Source organism: Hyla sarda, chromosome 4, assembly GCF_029499605.1.
Source record: "Hyla sarda isolate aHylSar1 chromosome 4, aHylSar1.hap1, whole genome shotgun sequence".
Taxonomy (NCBI): Eukaryota; Metazoa; Chordata; class Amphibia; order Anura; family Hylidae; genus Hyla; species Hyla sarda.
The window spans coordinates 239805288-239824882 of NC_079192.1; the positions used below are offsets into that span (position 1 = coordinate 239805288).

At 40.3% G+C, this 19595-nt stretch overlaps 1 protein-coding gene across 6 annotated transcripts in view; it reads right to left on the reverse strand.

Annotated features, from left to right (window-relative positions):
* PTPRZ1 (protein tyrosine phosphatase receptor type Z1) overlaps window positions 1–19595 on the reverse strand; it is a 263148-nt gene that overhangs the window by 17623 nt on the left and 225930 nt on the right. For all 6 annotated transcript variants that reach the window (XM_056573798.1, XM_056573803.1, XM_056573802.1 and 3 more), the window contains 3 exons: window positions 12644–12778; window positions 8671–8805; window positions 3942–4105 (listed from right to left, as the gene is read on the reverse strand). In XM_056573798.1, the coding sequence (XP_056429773.1) occupies window positions 3942–4105; window positions 8671–8805; window positions 12644–12778 (434 nt within the window). The remainder of the gene's footprint in view (window positions 1–3941; window positions 4106–8670; window positions 8806–12643; window positions 12779–19595) is intronic.

Sequence of the window (19595 nt, forward strand, 5' to 3'; positions counted from 1 at the left end):
GTGACATTCAGACATTGAGACCGAGATGTGTCACCAACTGTCATGATATAAACAACATCCTCTATGATAGATTGTGTACTGAAAAGACCAGACTGCATTCAAAATGAATAATGATATGATAGATTGTCAAAAGAAGGTCACAATAACGTACTCTATTTGCAGTTATTTTTTTAAAAGGAGCCTGTCAGAACAATGTAGCCTACAGAATTTCTCACAGTGCTGTACGTGGCATAGGAAAGCACTTTAAACGTGTTTTAGCTGTTCATCCATGCAGCGTAACATAGAAAAGAAGGTTTAACTCTGCCTCATGCAATGTCGGCTAGTATCCATTAAAATGTCCTGGCTTCTCATTACTAGACCCTACCTAACCCCTCCTATTTTGTCTTGAGGGATGACTCTAGGTTTCCCATACAGGGGGAGTGAGGGGGAGTGAGTGAAAGAGACAGAGTGAGAGAATGGCCGAACAGAGGCCTAGTGTGTGGTCTGTCCATTCACATATTGACGGAATGAGAGGACAGGTGGGGCCAAGAGGGGCAGCAACAAGCTTAATGTGGTATAGGAGAACAGTTCAAGTATTAGAGAACTATCCCTCCTGTGGAACAAGACAAAAAAGTAGGGAGCCTTCTCCTATGCAACAGAATGGAACCTTAAAAGTGAGTCTACTCTGCAACCATAAAGCAAAATAGAGATAGCAAAGATGTTAAACTATTACCACAGTCATGCCTTTACATATGAGCAAAGAGAATGGTACTCGTGGACAAGTTATAGTATACTTTAATTCCACATCTCTAATGCATTTAAGTGCAAGCGGTATTAAATGCATTGATGCAGACCCAGCTATAGACTTTTTGAGGCCTTAGGTAAATTGAACATGAGGCCCCTGGCCCCAGCCAGTGAATGTAAGAGAATGGCTCACCAGGGGCGCACCATGGATTTTATCATAGGTTGAGGTTTAAAAACATAAAATAATTCCTCCACACCAGGACAACATACTACTACTGCAGTGACTAAATAATACCATTATAACTGTTATGAAATCAAAACCACTATACGCAAATTTTACCAATAACACCACTTAACAAGGGACAACTAAATGTGCTACATCATGATCATTACAATTCCTCCACATAGTGACTGCATAATACTACCATACTCATAATAAAATAAAAATAAAACTGTGGTGATTCCAGCTCCACACAAGCGCTGCAGACCGTATAAGAGGTTACAGTGCATTTACATCCGGTGACTCACAGGGGGCATCTTCTTGGAGTCAGTCACTCTCTTTACTTTTATTCTCTATCTGGCTTAGACCTCCATAAAGACTTCTTCCAAACATTACTTTAGATACTTAGGGGGGAGAGTTAGGTTGTCACAAGGCCCCCTCGAGCATGAGGCCTTAAGCGTCCAACTTAGGCTGGGTTCACACTACATTTTCTCCCATACGGGAGCGCATACGGCAGGGGGGAGCTAAAACCTCGCGCTCCCGTATGCCTTCGTATGCGCTCCCGTATGTCATTCATTTCAATGAGCCGGCCGGAGTGAAACGTTCGGTCCGGTCGGCTCATTTTTGCGCCGTATGCGCTTTTACAACCGGACCTAAAACTGTGGTCAACCACGGTTTTAGGTCCGGTTGTAAAAGCGCATACAGCGCAAAAATGAGCCGACCGAACGTTTCACTCCGGCCGGCTCATTGAAATGAATGACATACGGGAGCGCATACGGTGGCATACGGGAGCGCGAGGTTTTAGCTCCCCCCTGCCGTATGCGCTCCCTTATGGGAGAAAACGTAGTGTGAACCCACCCTAACTCGTCTGATAGTAGAGCTGCTTCTGCATTCATGACACCTAAAAGCAGATGTCCCTTTTCATTGCTTGAGGCAAGCTGCGAGCACTGTTATAGATACCATTATGACAACCCCTATTTCAGGTTTGCTCAATGATAATCTATGCCACTGTGAGGTGCAGAACTGCATCCTATGCAATTCTATGTTCACTCCTCCCCTCAGCTGTTCAGAGCTTGCCAAAGATACAGCAAAGGGAGGGGAAGGCAGAGCTAGCTGGGCAGGATGCAACTCTGCACCACCCTCCTCGCACCTCCCTAAGCCCCACTCCCGTACACAGCTCCCTTCTCGCACCTTTCCCAGCAGGAGGGATGGAGATCTGCACACAGCCCGGCTCCTGTCATGGGGACGTAGATTTACGTCCCCATGACAGGACCAGGGCTGTGCAGATTTACGCTCCCATGAAAGGAGCGGGGCTGTGCAGATCTACATCCCCGTGACAGGAGCGGGGCTGTGTACATCTGCGTCCCTCCTGTCATGACAGGAGCAGGGTTGTGAGTAGCGGAGCTGTGTAAAGAGTGTCTGCTGAGGGAGGTGCAGAGTTGCGTCCCCATGACAGGAGCGGGCTGTGTGCAGATCTACGTCACTCCTGATGAGGGAGGAGCGAGGAGAAAGCTGTGTACGGGAGTGGGCCTGAGGGAGGTGCAGAGTTGCATCCTGCTCAGCTCTGCCTTCCCCTCCACTCGCTGTATCTTAGGCATACAGATAATGTGCATTTCTTTGTATTCAAAGTTCTTCAGGAGGCTGCATAATAAGGCTACATGGGAAAGAAGAGCTGTCACACAGGCTCTTGTTTTGATGTGAATAGAAAGAATAGATCAACAATTATTTAAACCAGAAAATGTTAACTCTCTGTCTCTTTAAGGTCCGTCTAAAGTGATCGTAAGGTACGATAACCCTTTTTTGCAATCTAAGTTAGAAAATTGAAGAATAGATATACAGACAGATAGTTGGACAAAATTATTTCTGAGCCCCAACAGATAAAGTGGAAAATAAAAGGGATGTTTTATCAAAACCTGTGCAGAGGCAAAGTGGAGCAGTTATCCATAGCAACCAATCAGACTGATTCTTTAATTTGTAAAAAAAAAAAAAGGTCTCTGAAAAATAAAAGAAGCAATGTAATTGGTTGCTATTTTTAACAACTTTAGTTTTCCTCTGCACAGGTTTTGATAAATCTTCCCCGAAGTGATACCTTCAAAATTTTAGACAAAAATATTTTTTTCTTTCAGGTTTCATTTAGATAATCTGAATAATAAAATACAGTGTAAAAAAAAAAAAAAAATCATATCTCTCCAAATATAAAGAGCACAATGCAAAAAAATTTAATACAAAATTTAACATCTATCCAAAATATAGTACTGTACATTCCATATAAATAACTTAATGTGTCAAAGTTCTTCCAATAAGATAAATAATATTAAAACCTCATAGAATGTGTAGTAATGTAATTGGGTCCTAAGGGTTTCTATCTTTGTGACTAGGGCCACGTATTTTTGATCTGTTCGGATGAGTGGTGCTGCTAGGTGGTCTTTGTTGCTGTGATGTTATGCCATAAACTACATGTGCATTTCTAAAAGTGTTTCAATCATAGACAACTGTAAAGCATCGATGCGCTGACCATTTTTACCTTCTTTTTGCATATTTAATTGCTCATAAGAATGAGCGATGATGCGAGAACAAATAAAGGGCCTTGATTCACAATTAATAGAAAAGACTGTAAACTGTCACTGATGCAAATAAATACACATTAATAGCTAAGCGTATGTGAACTTGTGAAAAGGACCATTTTATTATTTCCTTTATTGCCATAGTTTGTGTAATCATTGCGCTATTTTGAGATACATCATTATTTAAGTTAAAACACCATAAAAATAGCAGATGTGCTTTATCTGATGACTAATGTTTTCATAACAAAATGGATCACACCTTACATATTGTTCCTGATGAGCGTAAACTTTATAATGTAAGCAGATACCTTTGTGAGCTTATATAATGTTAATTCATACATATATCATACACATGATTTTAACATATAAGATTTATAATGTCCCCATGAAAATGAATTTTTATAAACAAAACTTTTGGCAATATCACAACATACCTGCAATGCACTACGACCGGTCCATTTGCTGTACGCTTTGCTGTAGAGGCTTTTCTTACAAATGTCAGAACAGGGAGAGAATATTCGGGAACACCCATATCAGGCCATTGTGTATAGTGGTATTGAGTTACCACCCGCTCATTCAATCTTCCTTTTTGGGAGCCCTGTGGAAAAAAACCAAAATAAATAATTTACATATATGGCATAATTTCATCTAGTGTTGGAAGTATTTTTGCTTTAACTTTAAATTATTTCCATGAAGAGGGAGAGGGTACATACCCTAGCAATCGTGGATAACATGCTGTGATCCTCTCCTGCTCAGCCACAAGGGCAGCCTGACGGATGTCATCAAGCCAAACCCCAGAGCAAAAGAGGATAGTGTCCGGTAATACCTGATGGGAGGGAGGTAGGACAATGTAAAGACCTCTATACACTGCATCAAGGGACCCGAGGTAAGCAAGGAGGCATACCAGGCTGTGACAATTAAACAGATTGGCACTGCCTCCTTGACACTTGGTTGACAAAAAAAAATGTAATCTTTTAAATTTGGCAGCCACTGTCAGCTCCAGGAAAGCTACAGTTTACTTTTTTTTTTTTTTTTTTTTTTTTTTTTTACTCTAGCAGCTATATAACAGTGTCTACAGCTCTTACAAGTACAAGTTATCCCAAAAAGATTGTGGGGGAATTTAAGGCCTGCTCCTGGCATAGATAAGCCAAAAGTCACAATTTTTTGTGCAAACCACACATCTGTGCTGACTCACCAAGTGGGCAGGGCTTAGCAGATGAAGGGGGAGTTGTCAACCCAAGTTTCACAGGGCAGCCTCATATGCACTTGGATTTATCAAGCAAAGTTGTAATACGACACACAAACTAAGGACAGTTGTGGTGCTGAAAAAAAATAGCTTAAAGGGGTTATCCAGGAAAAAAAACGTTTTTTATGTATCAACTGGTTCCAGAAAGTTAAACAGATTTCTAAATGAAAGATTCTAAAGATTACAAAAATCTTAATCCTTAATCTTCCAATAATTATCAGCTGCTAAAGTTGAGTTGTTCTTTTGTGTCTCTGAGACCATCTCTGCTTGTCTCAGGAACTGCACAGAGTAGAAGAGGTTTGCTATGGGGATTTGCTTCTACTCTGGACAGTTCCCGAGACACGTGTCATCAGAGAGCACTTAGACAGAAAATAACTCAACTTTAGCAGCTCATAAGTACTGAAAGGATAAGGATTTTGTAATAGAAGTAATTTACAAATCTGTTTAACTTTCTGGAGCCAGTTGATATATATATATATATATATATATATATATATATATATATATATATATATATATATATATATATATATATAAAAAAGTTTTTGCCTGGATAACTCCTTTAACCCCTTAATGACGCGGGACGTATATTTACGTCCTGCGCCGGCTCCCGCGATATGAACCGGGATCGCGCCGCGATCCTGAATCATATCGCGTCGGTCCCGGCGCTCATCAACGGCCGGGACCCGCGGCTAATACCACACATCGCCGATCGCGGCGATGTGTGGTATTAACCCTTTAGAAGTGGCGGTCAATGCTGACCGCCGCTTCTAAAGCGAAAGTGACCCGGCTGCTCAGTCGGGCTGTTCGGGACCGCTGCGGCGTCCCGAACAGCTGACCGGACACCGGGAGGGCACTTACCTGCCTCCTCTGTGTCCGATCGGCGAATGACTGCTCCATGCCTGAGATCCAGGCAGGAGCAGTCAAGCGCCGATAACACTGATCACAGGCGTGTTAATACACGCCTTTGATCTGTGTAAAAGATCAGTGTGTGCAGTGTTAAAGGTCCCTATGGGACCTATAACACTGCAAAAAAATGTGAAAAAAAAGTGTTAATAAAGGTCATTTAACCCCTTCCCTAATAAAAGTTTGAATCACCCCCCTTTTCCCATAAAAAAAATAAAACAGTGTAAAAAAAATTAAAAATAAACATATGTGGTATCGCCGCTTGCGTAAATGTCCGAACTATAAAAATATATCATTAATTAAACCGCACGGTCAATGGCGTACGCGCAAAAAAATTCCAAAGTCCAAAAAAGCGTATTTTGGTCACTTTTTATACCATTACAAAATGAATAAAAAGTGATCAAAAAGTTCGATCAAAACTAAAATCATACTGATGAAAACTTCAGATCACGGCGCAAAAAATGAGCCCTCATACCGCCCTGTACATGGAAAAATAAAAAAGTTATAGGGGTCAGAAGATGAAATTTTTAAACGTATAAATTTTCCTGCATGTAGTTATGATTTTTTCCAGAAGTACGACAAAATCAAACCTATATGAGTAGGGTATCATTTTAACCGTATGGACCTACAGAATAATGATAAGGTGTAATTTTTACCGAAATATGCACTGCGTAGAAACGGAAGCCCCCAAAAGTTACAAAATGCCATTTTTTCTTCGATTTTGTCGCACAATGATTTTTTTTCCGTTTCGCTGTGCATTTTTGGGTAAAATGACTAATGTCACTGCAAAGTAGAATTGGCGACGCAAAAAATAAGCCATAATATGGATTTTTAGGTGGAAAATTGAAAGGGTTATGATTTTTAAAAGGTAAGGAGGAAAAAACGAAAGTGCAAAAAAAGGAAAAACCATGAGTCCTTAAGGGGTTAAGACATAACAGGTATTAATTCCCCAATATTTTTTAAAATAAAGGACTGGATTACAAACAAGGATTGCATTCAGACCTATTACATTAAAATGATCAATTGAATAAGTTATAGCATTTATGTAAATAGTATGGCTTTACCTGGTGTTTAAAATGTAAAGCAATGTTTCTGTCCACTAACCACTGTTGGTGCTGGTGGACACACATGCTCAGTCACTTGCTTCACTGCCAGATCTTGTATAATAATTCTCTGTTCACTGCAGCAGCCAAAAGAAATAGTTTGCTGCTTGTCTGGGAAGGACCACAGACTATGCAGTAACTCAGCTTGTTAGGATAGTAAAGCTGGATTTAAAGGGGTACTCCGATGCTTAGACGCCACCCACCCTGTGATCGCCAGTAATCAGACCCGGAGCGAACACGCTCCGGGGACTGAATACAAACAGGGTGCCGCGTGCAAGATCACGGGTGTCCCCAGCGGCGGGACTCCCGCGGTCAGGCATCTTATCCCCTATCCTTTGGATAGGGGATAAGATGTGTAAGCACCGGAGTACCCCTTTAAAGGTAAGTAGGGAAAGGAGGAGGCAGAAAGACTGCTTCTGTTCCAAGTTTGCACAAAGCAGAACAGATAACCAGCAGCGCAAATGGTTCACTTGGAAGCAAGAGATGGTAAAAAAGTGTGGGGAATATTCAAAGACTTGTGTTATTAGGACTCTTTATTTTGCACTTTAAAGTGTTGACTGTGCTTTCAGAAGTGAAAATTTGCGGCAAATAGCAAATCATTTAATTCTGGGTATTCTGCAGTGTGCTCCATGTTGGGAGCAGTGTCACCTGCTGTAAGGGACAGATCGCCACGGGTCTCACTCTTGAGATCCGTTGTGATCGGCACTTATATTCCTGAGATGTGGGCGGCACTGCACTGCTCCGCATCACTGCTCTTTACTCTGGCCGGTCAATCATCTGAATAGAACTTCACATCACTGATTCATATTTGTCGCTCAGAGCAGTGACTGGCTGGCACCGTCCAGCCAAGTATGTCACACTAAGGCTCAGTTCACATTGCCATTGTGCTTCGTCCCGTCAGCGGCCCCAAAAATGAGTGGGAGCACAGAAACCGAGTTCTGACGGATCTCATTGACTTGAATGGGGTCCATTGAAGATCCGGTAGTTAACCAGATTTTAGGGAAGGAATAAATGGTGCATACTCTATTTTTTTCCTCTGCTAAAATCGATGGAATTGCTGACTTAGCAGAGCCCAACAAAAATGTGAACTTAGCCTAAATCAGCCTGCCTACATTCTAAATTATATGGGGTGAATATCCAGCCTGATGAAAACAAGAACCTGTATACAGTAGATTGTCTAATTATTGTCTTTATATCTTGTTGAGTCTAAATGTCTGTCCTGACTGAATTTTATTATAGGTATTGTTACTATTTAAAAACAGAAAACCAAATAAATGCCTTTTTTCAGGTACAGGAGTATATTTAACATTTACATACCTTTGTAAAATAAACGTATTTATCCATAATTTCCTCAGCTAGAATACCCCTTCTGAAAAACAATTTTTATCAAATCAACTGGTGCCATTACTTAATTAAAATTCTTTAAAAATCTTACGCCTTTCAGTACTTATCAGCTGCTGTGTGCTCCAGAGTAAGTTGAGTAGTTATTTCCAGTCTGACCACAGTGCTCTCTACTGATACTTCTGTCTATGTCAGGAACTGTCCAGAGCAGGAGAGGTTTTCTATAGGGATATGCTTCTATTCTGGACAGTTCCTGACACAGACAGAGGTGTCAGCAGAGAGCACTGTTAGACTGAAAATAACTATACAACTTCCTCTGTAGTATACAGCAGCTGATAAGTACTGAACGGATTAAGATTGTTTAATAGAAGTAATTTACAAATCTGTTTAACTTTCTGGATCCAGTTGATATGAAAAAAATAGTTTTCCACCGGAGTACTCCTTTAATAAGAGAAACATAGAAGACTGAGGCACACAAAACCTAATGGTCAATCTATCACAAATGGATTTCTCAACCACATACACAGTACAGTATGTTTGTGTGAAGAATGTAGTTCTTTTACAAACCTTTTTAATCTTGGTGTTCCGCAGTGTAAATGTTCTTACAGTGTAATAAGCCAAGGTACGGGTATTTTTCTGGGTAACCAAAAATGTACCATACTCCTCACTGCCATCAGATGGCCAATATTGGTCACACTTCCTCTGCAAATCGCAAAACATGGCATTACTAGAAGTTAGTTCTGAATAAAAGTTGTAAAAAAAATTCTCCATATATATATATGTTAACAAGACTTGATTCCTTGTGCCACGCCATTAGAGTACTGTTGGCGTATGAACCAGGATAACTTCCCAAAATAAAAGATGTCAATAGGTGTATGCCAAAAGACGTTCTTTCCATTTTTTGACCAGGATACAAAGATATAGTCAATGATGTTTTTCAATACATGGTATAATGTAATGTAATGTTTGACATAAGCAAGGCTTAGGTAAGATTTTTTATTTTTTGCATTTTCATTTTTTCCTCTCCTAATAGCCATAACTTTATTAATTGTCTACCTACAGACCCATATGAGCATTTGTTTTTTGCACCACCGATCGATCTTTGTAAGAACATTATTCATTTTACCACAAAATCTATTTTACTACAAAAAACATTTTAGGGGGCAAAATAAACATATTTTTGCCATTTTTGAGGGGGTTTGTTTCTAAGCAATGCAGTTTTCTGTTAAAATCACACAGTATCTTAACTCCTTAAGGACATAAGGTATTTTTATTTTTGCACTCTTTTTTTCCCTCCCCACTTTCTAATGGCCCTAACACTTTACATTTTCCAACTACAGATCCATATAAGGGAATGTTTTTTGCGCCACCAATTGTACTTTGTAATGACTAACGTTAGTGCTCCGGCCAGACACGCTGGCCATGAGCGCTCTTCTCTCATGTTCCCGCTGCTGGTGGGGCTGGGATTTGCATTGTGGGACGCGCAAGTTCCAGCCCATCACTCACCTCCCTGGTCTTCCGTGTTCTCAGTCCCGGCACGCATGCCCCCGCCTCCTAGGGCACACGCACGCAGGATCTCTGTGATTTAAAGGGCCAGTACGCCCTAATAAGTGTCACCTGTTCCTTCCCTATAAGTGTGTGCACCTCCCCGTTCCATGTGCCTGATATTTGTTGCCCTTGTGCCTGAGAGAAAGCTACTGTTTTCCTGTGATCCTGTCTATCCGTGTATCTGATCCTTGTTCCGTAACCTGACCCTGCCACTGTGCCGCCTGCCCTGACCTTCAGCTATCCTGCCCACGTCTTTGTCCTTCTGTACCACGCTTCATCCCAGCTACTTGTGTGGACGAGTCGTGTCAGGGGTAGCGACCGTCAGGGGTCGCCTGCTGCAGCAAAACCATCCTGCTTTGCGGCGGGCTCTGGTGAAAACCAGTGGCACCTTAGACTCCGCTCCCTGGCACGGCTCACATCATCATCCAAACAGGCCCAGAGATTCCGCCACCTGCTGTAATCCTTACAATGACATGACTAACTTTACAACTAAATCTACGATGACACACAAAAAAAAAATATTTGTGGGGCAAAATTGAACCCCACTATTCGTAATTTTTGGGGGCTCCTGTTTCTATGCAATCCACTTTAAGGTAAAAATTATACATTATGTTTGCTCTGTAGGTCTATACGATTACAATGATACACAAGTTTTTGTTTTATTTTTGTACTTTAAAAAAAATTATAACTTTTTGTCCAAAAAGGAAAATGCTTGAAAGTGCCTTTTTTTGATCCCTATAATTCTCTTACTTTTATGTTTATGGGGCTTGTATGAGGGTTCCCTTTTTGAATTGTGATCTGTGTTTTTATTGGTACCATTTTCGTTTTAAAGGGTCTTTTTGATAGCTTTTTATTATTTTACAATCTTTTTAATGGTATGAAGTGACCAAAAATAAGTAATTCTGAACTTTGGTATGTTTTTAAATTCACGCCATTAACTGTGCAGGTCAATAAAAGTTATATTTTAATAGTTTGGACACTTACACGCGCGTTGATACCATACAAGGTTATTATTGTTTACATTAATTTAATTTTTAAAAATGGGAAATAGGGGGGTTGATTTTAACTTTTATCAGGGAAGAGGCTTATTCACAATTATTAAATATTTGTAATTGTTTTTCTTTTTTTTTTTGTCTCTTTTAGGGACTTTTACATGCACTCTTAAGATTTCAAACACTGAACAATGCTGTTCCATAGAACAGCATTCATGAGTGTTATGGTGTCCATTACTACAGGCTGTCATGGCTTCCTGCAGTAAAGGAGCACCGATAACACAGACAGGAGAAAGGAAAGAGATCTTCGTCTGTGCGCCCAGCTGATTGGAAACCCACAATTAGGCTAGGTTTCCACTTGTTTAGTTTTTTTGCAAAAACACCAATAAAAACGCTCATTTTGCCGCATGGCTTTTTTGTGTGAAAAAAATGCTGGGGCCAGATGTTAGCTGCAAGTCAATAGTTAAATGCAAAATGCCATATCCACTTGGCATTTTTGAGTTTGGTGTTTTTTTTTTAAATCCTTTTGGCGTTTTGGGGCTCCTTGGCAGTTTTTAAAAAACGCCCTCTTGTTGAGACTTTGGCGTTTTTTTCAGGAAAATCTTGGTGTTTTCCTCCCATACAAGTCTATGGGAGTGAAAAACGCCAAGAAAAACACCATGTGGGTTTTTATTTTGGCATTTTTGCAGGCGTTTTTTATTCTTTTTTGGACTTTAGCGATCCAAAAAAGTGATGGAGATACCTTTTTTTATTAACATTTTGTAGGGTACCATTTAAAAAATAATAATAAAAAAGATACAGTAGTGATGGAAAAAATTGTATTTAACGAAATTTATCTTTTTTTATAAAAAATGTTTAATTAATTTTTAAACAGGAATCAATTTATGTGGGCAGCTAGGGCACTATAAATGCAGCCGACAATAATTAAAATGTAGTGTGTGTGTGTTTTACATTTTTTAGGTAGTACTACTACTCCCAGCATGGAACACACTGTTCCATGATGGGAGTAGCAGTACCTGTACTAATTGACAGATCGCCTGGGTCCATTGCGATCCTTCTGTATCATTTATAGATGCGGCCGGCTGCTCTTCTATGGTCCCCTGCACTGCTGTTTATATACACTTATTCATATTTCCCGCAGAGAGCTGTGGTTGGCCAGATGGTCCCAGCCAATCACAACTCAGTGGGAAATATGAATATGTGTAAATGTACGTCAGTGCAGGGGACCATAGAAGAGCGGCCACCCACATCTATACATTATACAGGAGCATCACAGCGGGTGTCAGGAGTGACACTCGCTGCGATCTGTCTATTAATGCAGGTACTACAGCTCCCAGCATGGAGCAGAATGTGCTCCATGTTGGGAGCAGTACTACCTGCAGTAAAGGACAAATCACAGTAAATGTCACTCCTCCTGACACCCAATGCGATCGTCCTGATGTCAATTTTGGCTACAGAGCTGGGAGAACAGCTGATGCTGAGCAGTAGATATATGTCCTTTATCTACTGCCCAGCAAGAACTCACAGTGAGCCTGCAATGTGTATACAGTATACACATTGCTGACTCACTTAAAGGGGTACTCCGGTGCTTAGATATATTATCCATTATCCAAAGGATAGGGGATAAGATGCCTGACCGCGGGAGTCCCGCCGCTGGGGACCCCCATGATCTTGCACGCGGCACCCCGTTTGTAATCAGTCCCCGGAGCGTGTTCGCTCCGAGTTTGATTACGGGCAATCGCAGGGCGGGCGGTGTGACGTCACGCCTGCGCCCCCGTGTGGCGTCACGCTCCGCCCCTCAATGCAAGCCTACGGGAGGGGGCGTGATAGCTGCCACGCCACCTCCCATAGACTTGCATTGAGGGGTGGAGCGTGAGGTCACACGGGGGTGCAGGCGTGACGTCAATTCCTCTTTAAACATTCTGACCAGTTTTTAATCAATACATTAACTAGATTTTGTGTATTACTATTCTGTTATTATTCTATTTTAGTATACTTACTCTTCCCTTCTCAACCAGGTTAGTTATCATGACAATAACTTCTACACTGTGCTCCCAAATCATTCTCCAGAAATCTTCTGCAGTTGATCTGAGAGGTCCTTGAGCGGCAATGTAAGCTTTTGGCTTCTTGTAACCCTGAAGGAAAATAACTTGCATGTTAGCATCAATTACAAGCACCTATCTGAGCATTCCATAAGGATTTCATTTATTTGCAGACATGTGATTATAAAGTGACTTAAAGGGGTACTCCACTGGAAAACTTTTTTTTTAAATGAACTGGTGCCAGAAAGTTAAATAGATTTGTAAATTATATCTATTAAAAAATCTTAATCATTTCAGTACTTATCAGCTGCTGTATAATCCACAGGAAGTTCTTTCCTTTTAGAATTTCCTTTCTGTCTGACTCTCTGCAGACACCTCTGTCCATATCAGGAATTGTCCAGAGCAGTATAGGTTTGCTATGGGGATTTGAGCCTACTCTGGACAGTTCCTAAAATGGACAGAGGTGTCAGCAGAGAGCACTGTGGTCAGACAAAGGAAATTCGAAAAGAAAATAACTTCCTGTGGAGCATATAGCAGCTGATAAGTACTGGAAGGATTAAGATTTTTAAATATAAGTTATTTACAAATCTGTTTAACTTTCTGGCACCAGTTAACTTAAAAACATTTTTTTCCAATGGAGTGCCCCTTTAACACTTACTTAGATTAAAGCTAGGTATTTCCGGGGAAAAAATCTTGATCTGGCACTTTTAATAAAATTTGTGGATTTATTCATTTTCATTAAAAGCTGGCATGTTGTCCATTGCTTTTAATGAAAAATAACAAAGCTGCAACTTTTATTAAAAGTGATGGATCAAGATTTTTTTTTCAATACAGTTATGCACACTTGATCCAGTGCGGATCCGTGCATCAAGCACAGTGAGCTGGATTACTTTGATTATATCACAGTTTGTGTTGTTTTTTTGGTGAAAGTGCGCAAAATTTATCATATAGACTCACAATATGTGATGAATAATGTGCAAGTCCACCAAAACTAACAACATTACTTCACAACACCAATTCTTACATTGTGAAGCAGGTTTCTAGAGCACCACTGAGGGTGTGGGGCAGTGTAAAACTTTTTTATTTTTATTTTTTTAATTAGCTTGTGCCAGAAAGTTAAACAGATTTGTAACATAGTAACATAGTTCATAAGGTTGAAAAAAGATCAGAGTCCATCAAGTTCAACCTATATCCCTAATGAGTCCCTACTGAGTTGATCCAGAGGAAGGCAAAAAACCCTCATACTCGAGGTAGAAATTCCTTCCCTACTCCAAATATGGCAGTCAGAATAAATCCCTGGATCTACCTTCTGTCCCTATAAATCTAGTATACATAACCAGCGATGTTATTATTCTCCGAAAATGCATCCAGCCTCTTTTTGAATTCCTTTACAGAGTTCACCATGACCACCTCCTCCGGGAGAGAATTCCACAGTCTCACTGCTCTTACAGTAAAGAACCCCCGTCTGTGCTGGTGTAGAAACCTTCTTTCCTCTAGATGTAGAGGATGCCCCCTTGTTATAGATACAGTCCTGGGTATAAATAGATCATGGGAGAGATCTCTGTACTGTCCCCTGATATATTTATACATAGTTATTACGTCGCCCCTAAGCCTTCTTTTTTCTAAACTAAATAACCCTAATTCTGATAATCTTTCTGGGTACTGTAGTCCTCCCATTCCCCGTATTACCCTGTTTGCCCGTCTTTGAACCCTCTCCAGCTCCACTATATCTTTCTTGTACACTGGTGCCCAGTACTGTTCACAGTATTCTATGTGTGGTCTGACTAGTGTTTTGTACAGCGGTGGAATTATTTCCTTGTCGTGGGCATTTATGCCCCTATTGATGCAACCCCTGATTTTATTTGCCTTGGCAGCAGCTGCCCAACACTGGTCACTACAGCTAAATTTACTATTAACTAAGACTCCTAAGTCCTTTTCCACATCAGTCGTCCCAAGTGTTCTCCCATTTAATACATAATCCCAGCCCGGATTTTTCTTCCCCATGTGCATTACCTTACATTTATCAGTGTTGAACCTCATCTGCCACTTCCCAGCCCAAACCTCCAACCTATCCAGATCCATTTGCAACAGTGCACTGTCCTCTATAGTGTTTACCGCTTTACAGAGTTTAGTATCATCTGCAAAGATTTCTACTTTACTATTCAACCCCTCTACAAGGTCATTAACCCCTTAAGGACCAGGGGTTTTTCTGTTTTTGCACTTTCATTTTTTCCTCCTTACTTTTAAAAAATCATAACTCTAAATTTTGCACCTAAAAATCCATATGATAGCTTATTTTTTGCGCCACCAATTCTACTTTGCAGTGACATCAGTCATTTTACCCAAAAATCGACAACAAAATGGGAAAAAAATCATTGTGCAACAAAATTGAAGAAAAAACACAATTTTGTAAATTTTGGGGGCTTCTACACAGTACATTTTTCACAAAAAATGACACCATATCTTTATTCTGTAGGTCCAGGCGATTATAATGATACCCTACTTATATAGTTCACAGACACTTGTCCAGCTCACCAAAACCCCTCCAATGTGCACGGATCGGTGTCCAGCCAACACCCAATAGTGGAACAAAGAAGCAGTAGATCCAGCACTATTCTTAGCAGCTTTATTGTAACACAGCACTCGGATAAAATCAGCCAATATATCAAACGCGTTTCGAGCGCATGCGCTCTTTTTCTACTTATATAGGTTTGATTTTGTCGTACTTCTGGAAAACATCATAATTATAACTACATGCAGGAAAATTTATATGCTTAAAATTGTCATATTCTGACCTATATAACCTTTACATTTTTTCGCATATGGGGTGGTATAAGGGCTCATTTTTTGTTCCCTGATCTGAAGTTTTTAGCATTACCATGTTTGTATTGATTGGACTTTTTGATCGCTTTTTATTCATTTATTCATAATATAAAAAGTAACCCAAAATACGCGATTTTTGAATTTAGATTTTTTTTTGCACGTACGCCATTGACCGTGCGGTTTAATTAAAGATATATTTTTATAATTCGGACATTTCCGCACGTGGCGATACCACGTATGTTTATTTTTATTTACACCGTTTTCTTTTTTTTTTTATGGGAAAAGGGGGGTGATTCAAACTTTTATTAGGGAAGGGGTTAAATGATCTTTATTAACTTTTTTTTCCAACTTTTTTTTTTTTTGCAATGTTATAGTTCCCATAGGGACCTATAACACTGCACACACTCATCTTTTACATTGAGGACCAAGCGTTTTTCTGTTTTTACACTTTCGTTTTTTCCTTCTTACCTTTTAAAAATCATAACCCTTTCAATTTTGCACCTAAAAAACCATATGAGGGCTTTTTTTTTGCGCCAACAATTCTACTTTGTAATGACATCAGTCATTTTACCCAAAAATCTATGGTGAAACGGAAAAAAAAATCTTTGTACAACAAAATTGAAGAAAAAAAGCCATTTATATAATTTTGGGGGCTTCCTTTTCTACGCAGTACATTTTTCAGTAAAATTTACACTTTATTTTTATTCTGTAGGTCCATACGATTAAATTGATACCCTACTTATATAGGTTTGGTTTTGTCATACTTCTGGAAAAATCATAACTACATGAAAGAAAATTAATACATTTAAAATTGTCCTCTTCTGACTCCTATAACTTTATTTTTTCACATACGGGGCTGTATGAGGCCTCATATTTTGCACCGTGATCTTTTTAAGTTTTTATCTGTACCATCTTTGTTTTGTTAGGACTTTTTATTCGCCTTTTATTAAGTTTTTAAGGTATAAAAAGTGAACAAGATACGCTATTTCGGACTTTGGAATTTTTTTGCATGTACTCCATTGACCGTTTGACCGTTTAATTAATGATATATTTTTATAGTTCGGACATTTACGCATGCGGCAATACCATATATGTTTATTTTTATTATGTTAATATATTATTCATATGGAGTTTGGGAAAAGGCGGGTGGTTTAAATGTTTATTAACGAAGTGGTTAATGTGTGTGTTATTATTTTTATTGATTTTTTTTTTACACTTTTAGTCCCCTTAGGGAACTTTTAGGAGGAATCATTTGATTCCTCATACAGATCAATGTGGTTCCATAAAACCACTTTCATCTGTGTGCTCTGCGCTCGATTGATAATGCCTGGCCCTGGCAGGCTTTATCATTCTCAGCGCAGGAGCTGGCTGTGAAGGAAAGGTAAGCCCTCAGGCTACCTCAGAAGTGGATCGCCTCCCCACGATCGCGCTGTGGGGGTGATCCACACCACAGGACCACAGGGACGGGATAAAGGCACCTTTAGACGTCGCTGTCAGCTATGACAGTGGCGATTTAAAGGGTTAATAGCCAGCCACGGCGATCGCCGCATGTCGGCTATTTACGCCGGGCCCAAAAGAGTAGCTATCACTAAACTAAATTTCCCTATTCCCCCTCCCCATCTGTCCCTGACACTAACTACATCTATCCCTGTCTTTATTTCTGCCCAAATCCCCATGAAATTACCTTATCTAGAACGGCTGGAGGAGCTCAGAGTTGAGCTCTCTGGCGAGGACAGGAAGTGGGCGATCCTGGCAGGCACAACGTCATCTGAAGCCTGGCCGGGGATCGCTTCCGCCCGTCTTCTCTCTCTTTCCTGCAGCTCGCGCGTTGCAATGAATGAGGAGAGGGAGATGCAGGGAGGCGGGGATATTTAAATTTTGCATGCCGCGTGCGAATGAGCGCTGTATTCACTCTCTGCCTGTATAGGAAACAGGCAGAGCACGAGCACAGCGCTCGTGCACGTGCGGTGCACAAAATTTTAATATCCCCGCCCGCCTTGCATCTCCCTCTCCTCATTCATGTGAACGCGTGTTTCGGACCACGCTGGGCCACGCTGCCTGGCCAGCGTTGGTCCGAACGTGCTGAACGTGAGGAGAGGAAAAGTAATCCTGAGCCATATAGGGTGAAACCTAGTGGCCAGGATTACAAATGTAAAAAAAACACATAAAACATGATTTTTTTTTAAATAAAATATATTAGAAAAATTTTTTTTTACATAATCTTTTTAATAATTTTTTTTTTTTTTAATGAGAGTACCCATTTAATATATTTGCTTTTTCCTGATCCCAGTTTATAATTTCTTCCTCATAATTTTTTAAAGGGTCTACACTTACATTTTTGACTTTTTTGCTATTTATATAGTTAAAGAACATTTTGGGGTTAGCTTTACTTTCTTTGGCAATGAGTCTTTCTGTCTCTATTTTTGCGGCTTTTATCTGTTTTTTTTTATACACAATTTACATTTTTCTCTATAGCTTTTTAATGCTTCTTCACTACTGTCCTGTTTTAGTAGTTTAAATGCTTTGTTTTTGTCATTTATTGACCCTTTTATTCCCATAAGGTATGTACTTTTTACAGTGAGAATTTAAAATATACTTAAAAGTCTCCCATTTAGTGTCAGTATTCTTGTTTTTGAGGACATTATCCCATTTTATATTGTTATGGGCTTCTCTGAGTTGATCAAACTTTGCCTTACTAAAGTTCATTGTTTTTGTGGCCCCTCACGAGGTTCCCTTATTGAAGAACAAGTTATAATGTATTATATTATGATCACTATTTCCTAGGTGTCCTTCTACCTGCACATTAGTTACCCTGTCAGGTCTGTTAGTTAATATTAAGTCTAATAGGGCGCCCCCTCTGGTCGGGCCCTGCACCATTTGGGACAGATAATTGTCTTTAGCTATAGTCAGAAACCTGTTTCCTTTATGATATTCGCAGGTCTCAGTCTCCCAGTTTATATCAGGATAGTTAATGTCCCCCATTATTATCACATCATTCTGATTTGCTGCTTTATTTGCCTCAGTAATTGATCTTCTGCCTCTTCCATTATGTTTGATGGCTTATAGCAAACCCCTGTCAGAATTTTTTTTATTTTTATCTCCATATATTTCTACCCATAATGACTCCACATTATCGTTTCCCTGCCATATTTCACTCCTATATACCCTTCAGACTGGACTTTACATAAAGACAAACTCCTCCCTCTTTCCGTTTCGTCCGATCCTTCCTGAATAGACTATAACCCTGTATGTGGACCGCCCAGTCACAGCTATCGTCCAACCAAGTCTCTGTTATACCCACTATGTCATAATTCTCCTCAGACATTTTCAACTCCAGTTCGTCAGTTTTATTGGTTAGACTTCTGGCATTAGTCAATATGCAAGTCAATGGTGTATTTTTTTCCCCCTATGAAGCCCATCCCTATTAACGATTCTAACCCCTCCCTCCGCTCCACCCACAGGTACATTAATAAGTCCCCCTCTCTATCTACACTATCTTCCCCCTTTATGTTGTAAGTTCCCTTCCCCCCCAGTCCCTAGTTTAAACACTCCTCCACCCTTCTAGCCATCTTCTCCCCAAGCACAGCTGCACCCTCCCCATTGAGGTGCAGCCCGACCCTACGGTAGAGTCGGTATCCGAAGAGAAGTCTGCACAGTTCTCCATGAACCCAAATCCCTCCTTCCTACACCAGCTTCTGAGCCACTTGTTTACCATCCTGATCTCCCACTTCCTCTCTGGTGTGGCTTGTGGTACAGGTAATATTTCAGAAATATTACCTTGGAGGTCCTTGCCTTAAGCAAATCAGAAATCTGAAATCAGAAATCTGAAATCAGCCCTCTTACTTTGTCATTGGTGCCAATATGTACCATGGAGGTCTCCTCCAGCCCCCCTCAGCAAACTGTAAACCCGATCTGCGATGTGCCGAACTGGAGCTCCAAGTAGACAACACACTGTTCGGCGAGGCCGGTCTTTGTGACAGATCGCCCTGTCTGTCCCCCTAATAATAGTGTCCGCCACTACCAGTACCTGTCTGGCCTGCCCTGCAATTCTCCTTCACTCCTTACTGAAGCAGACACCCCCTTGGCG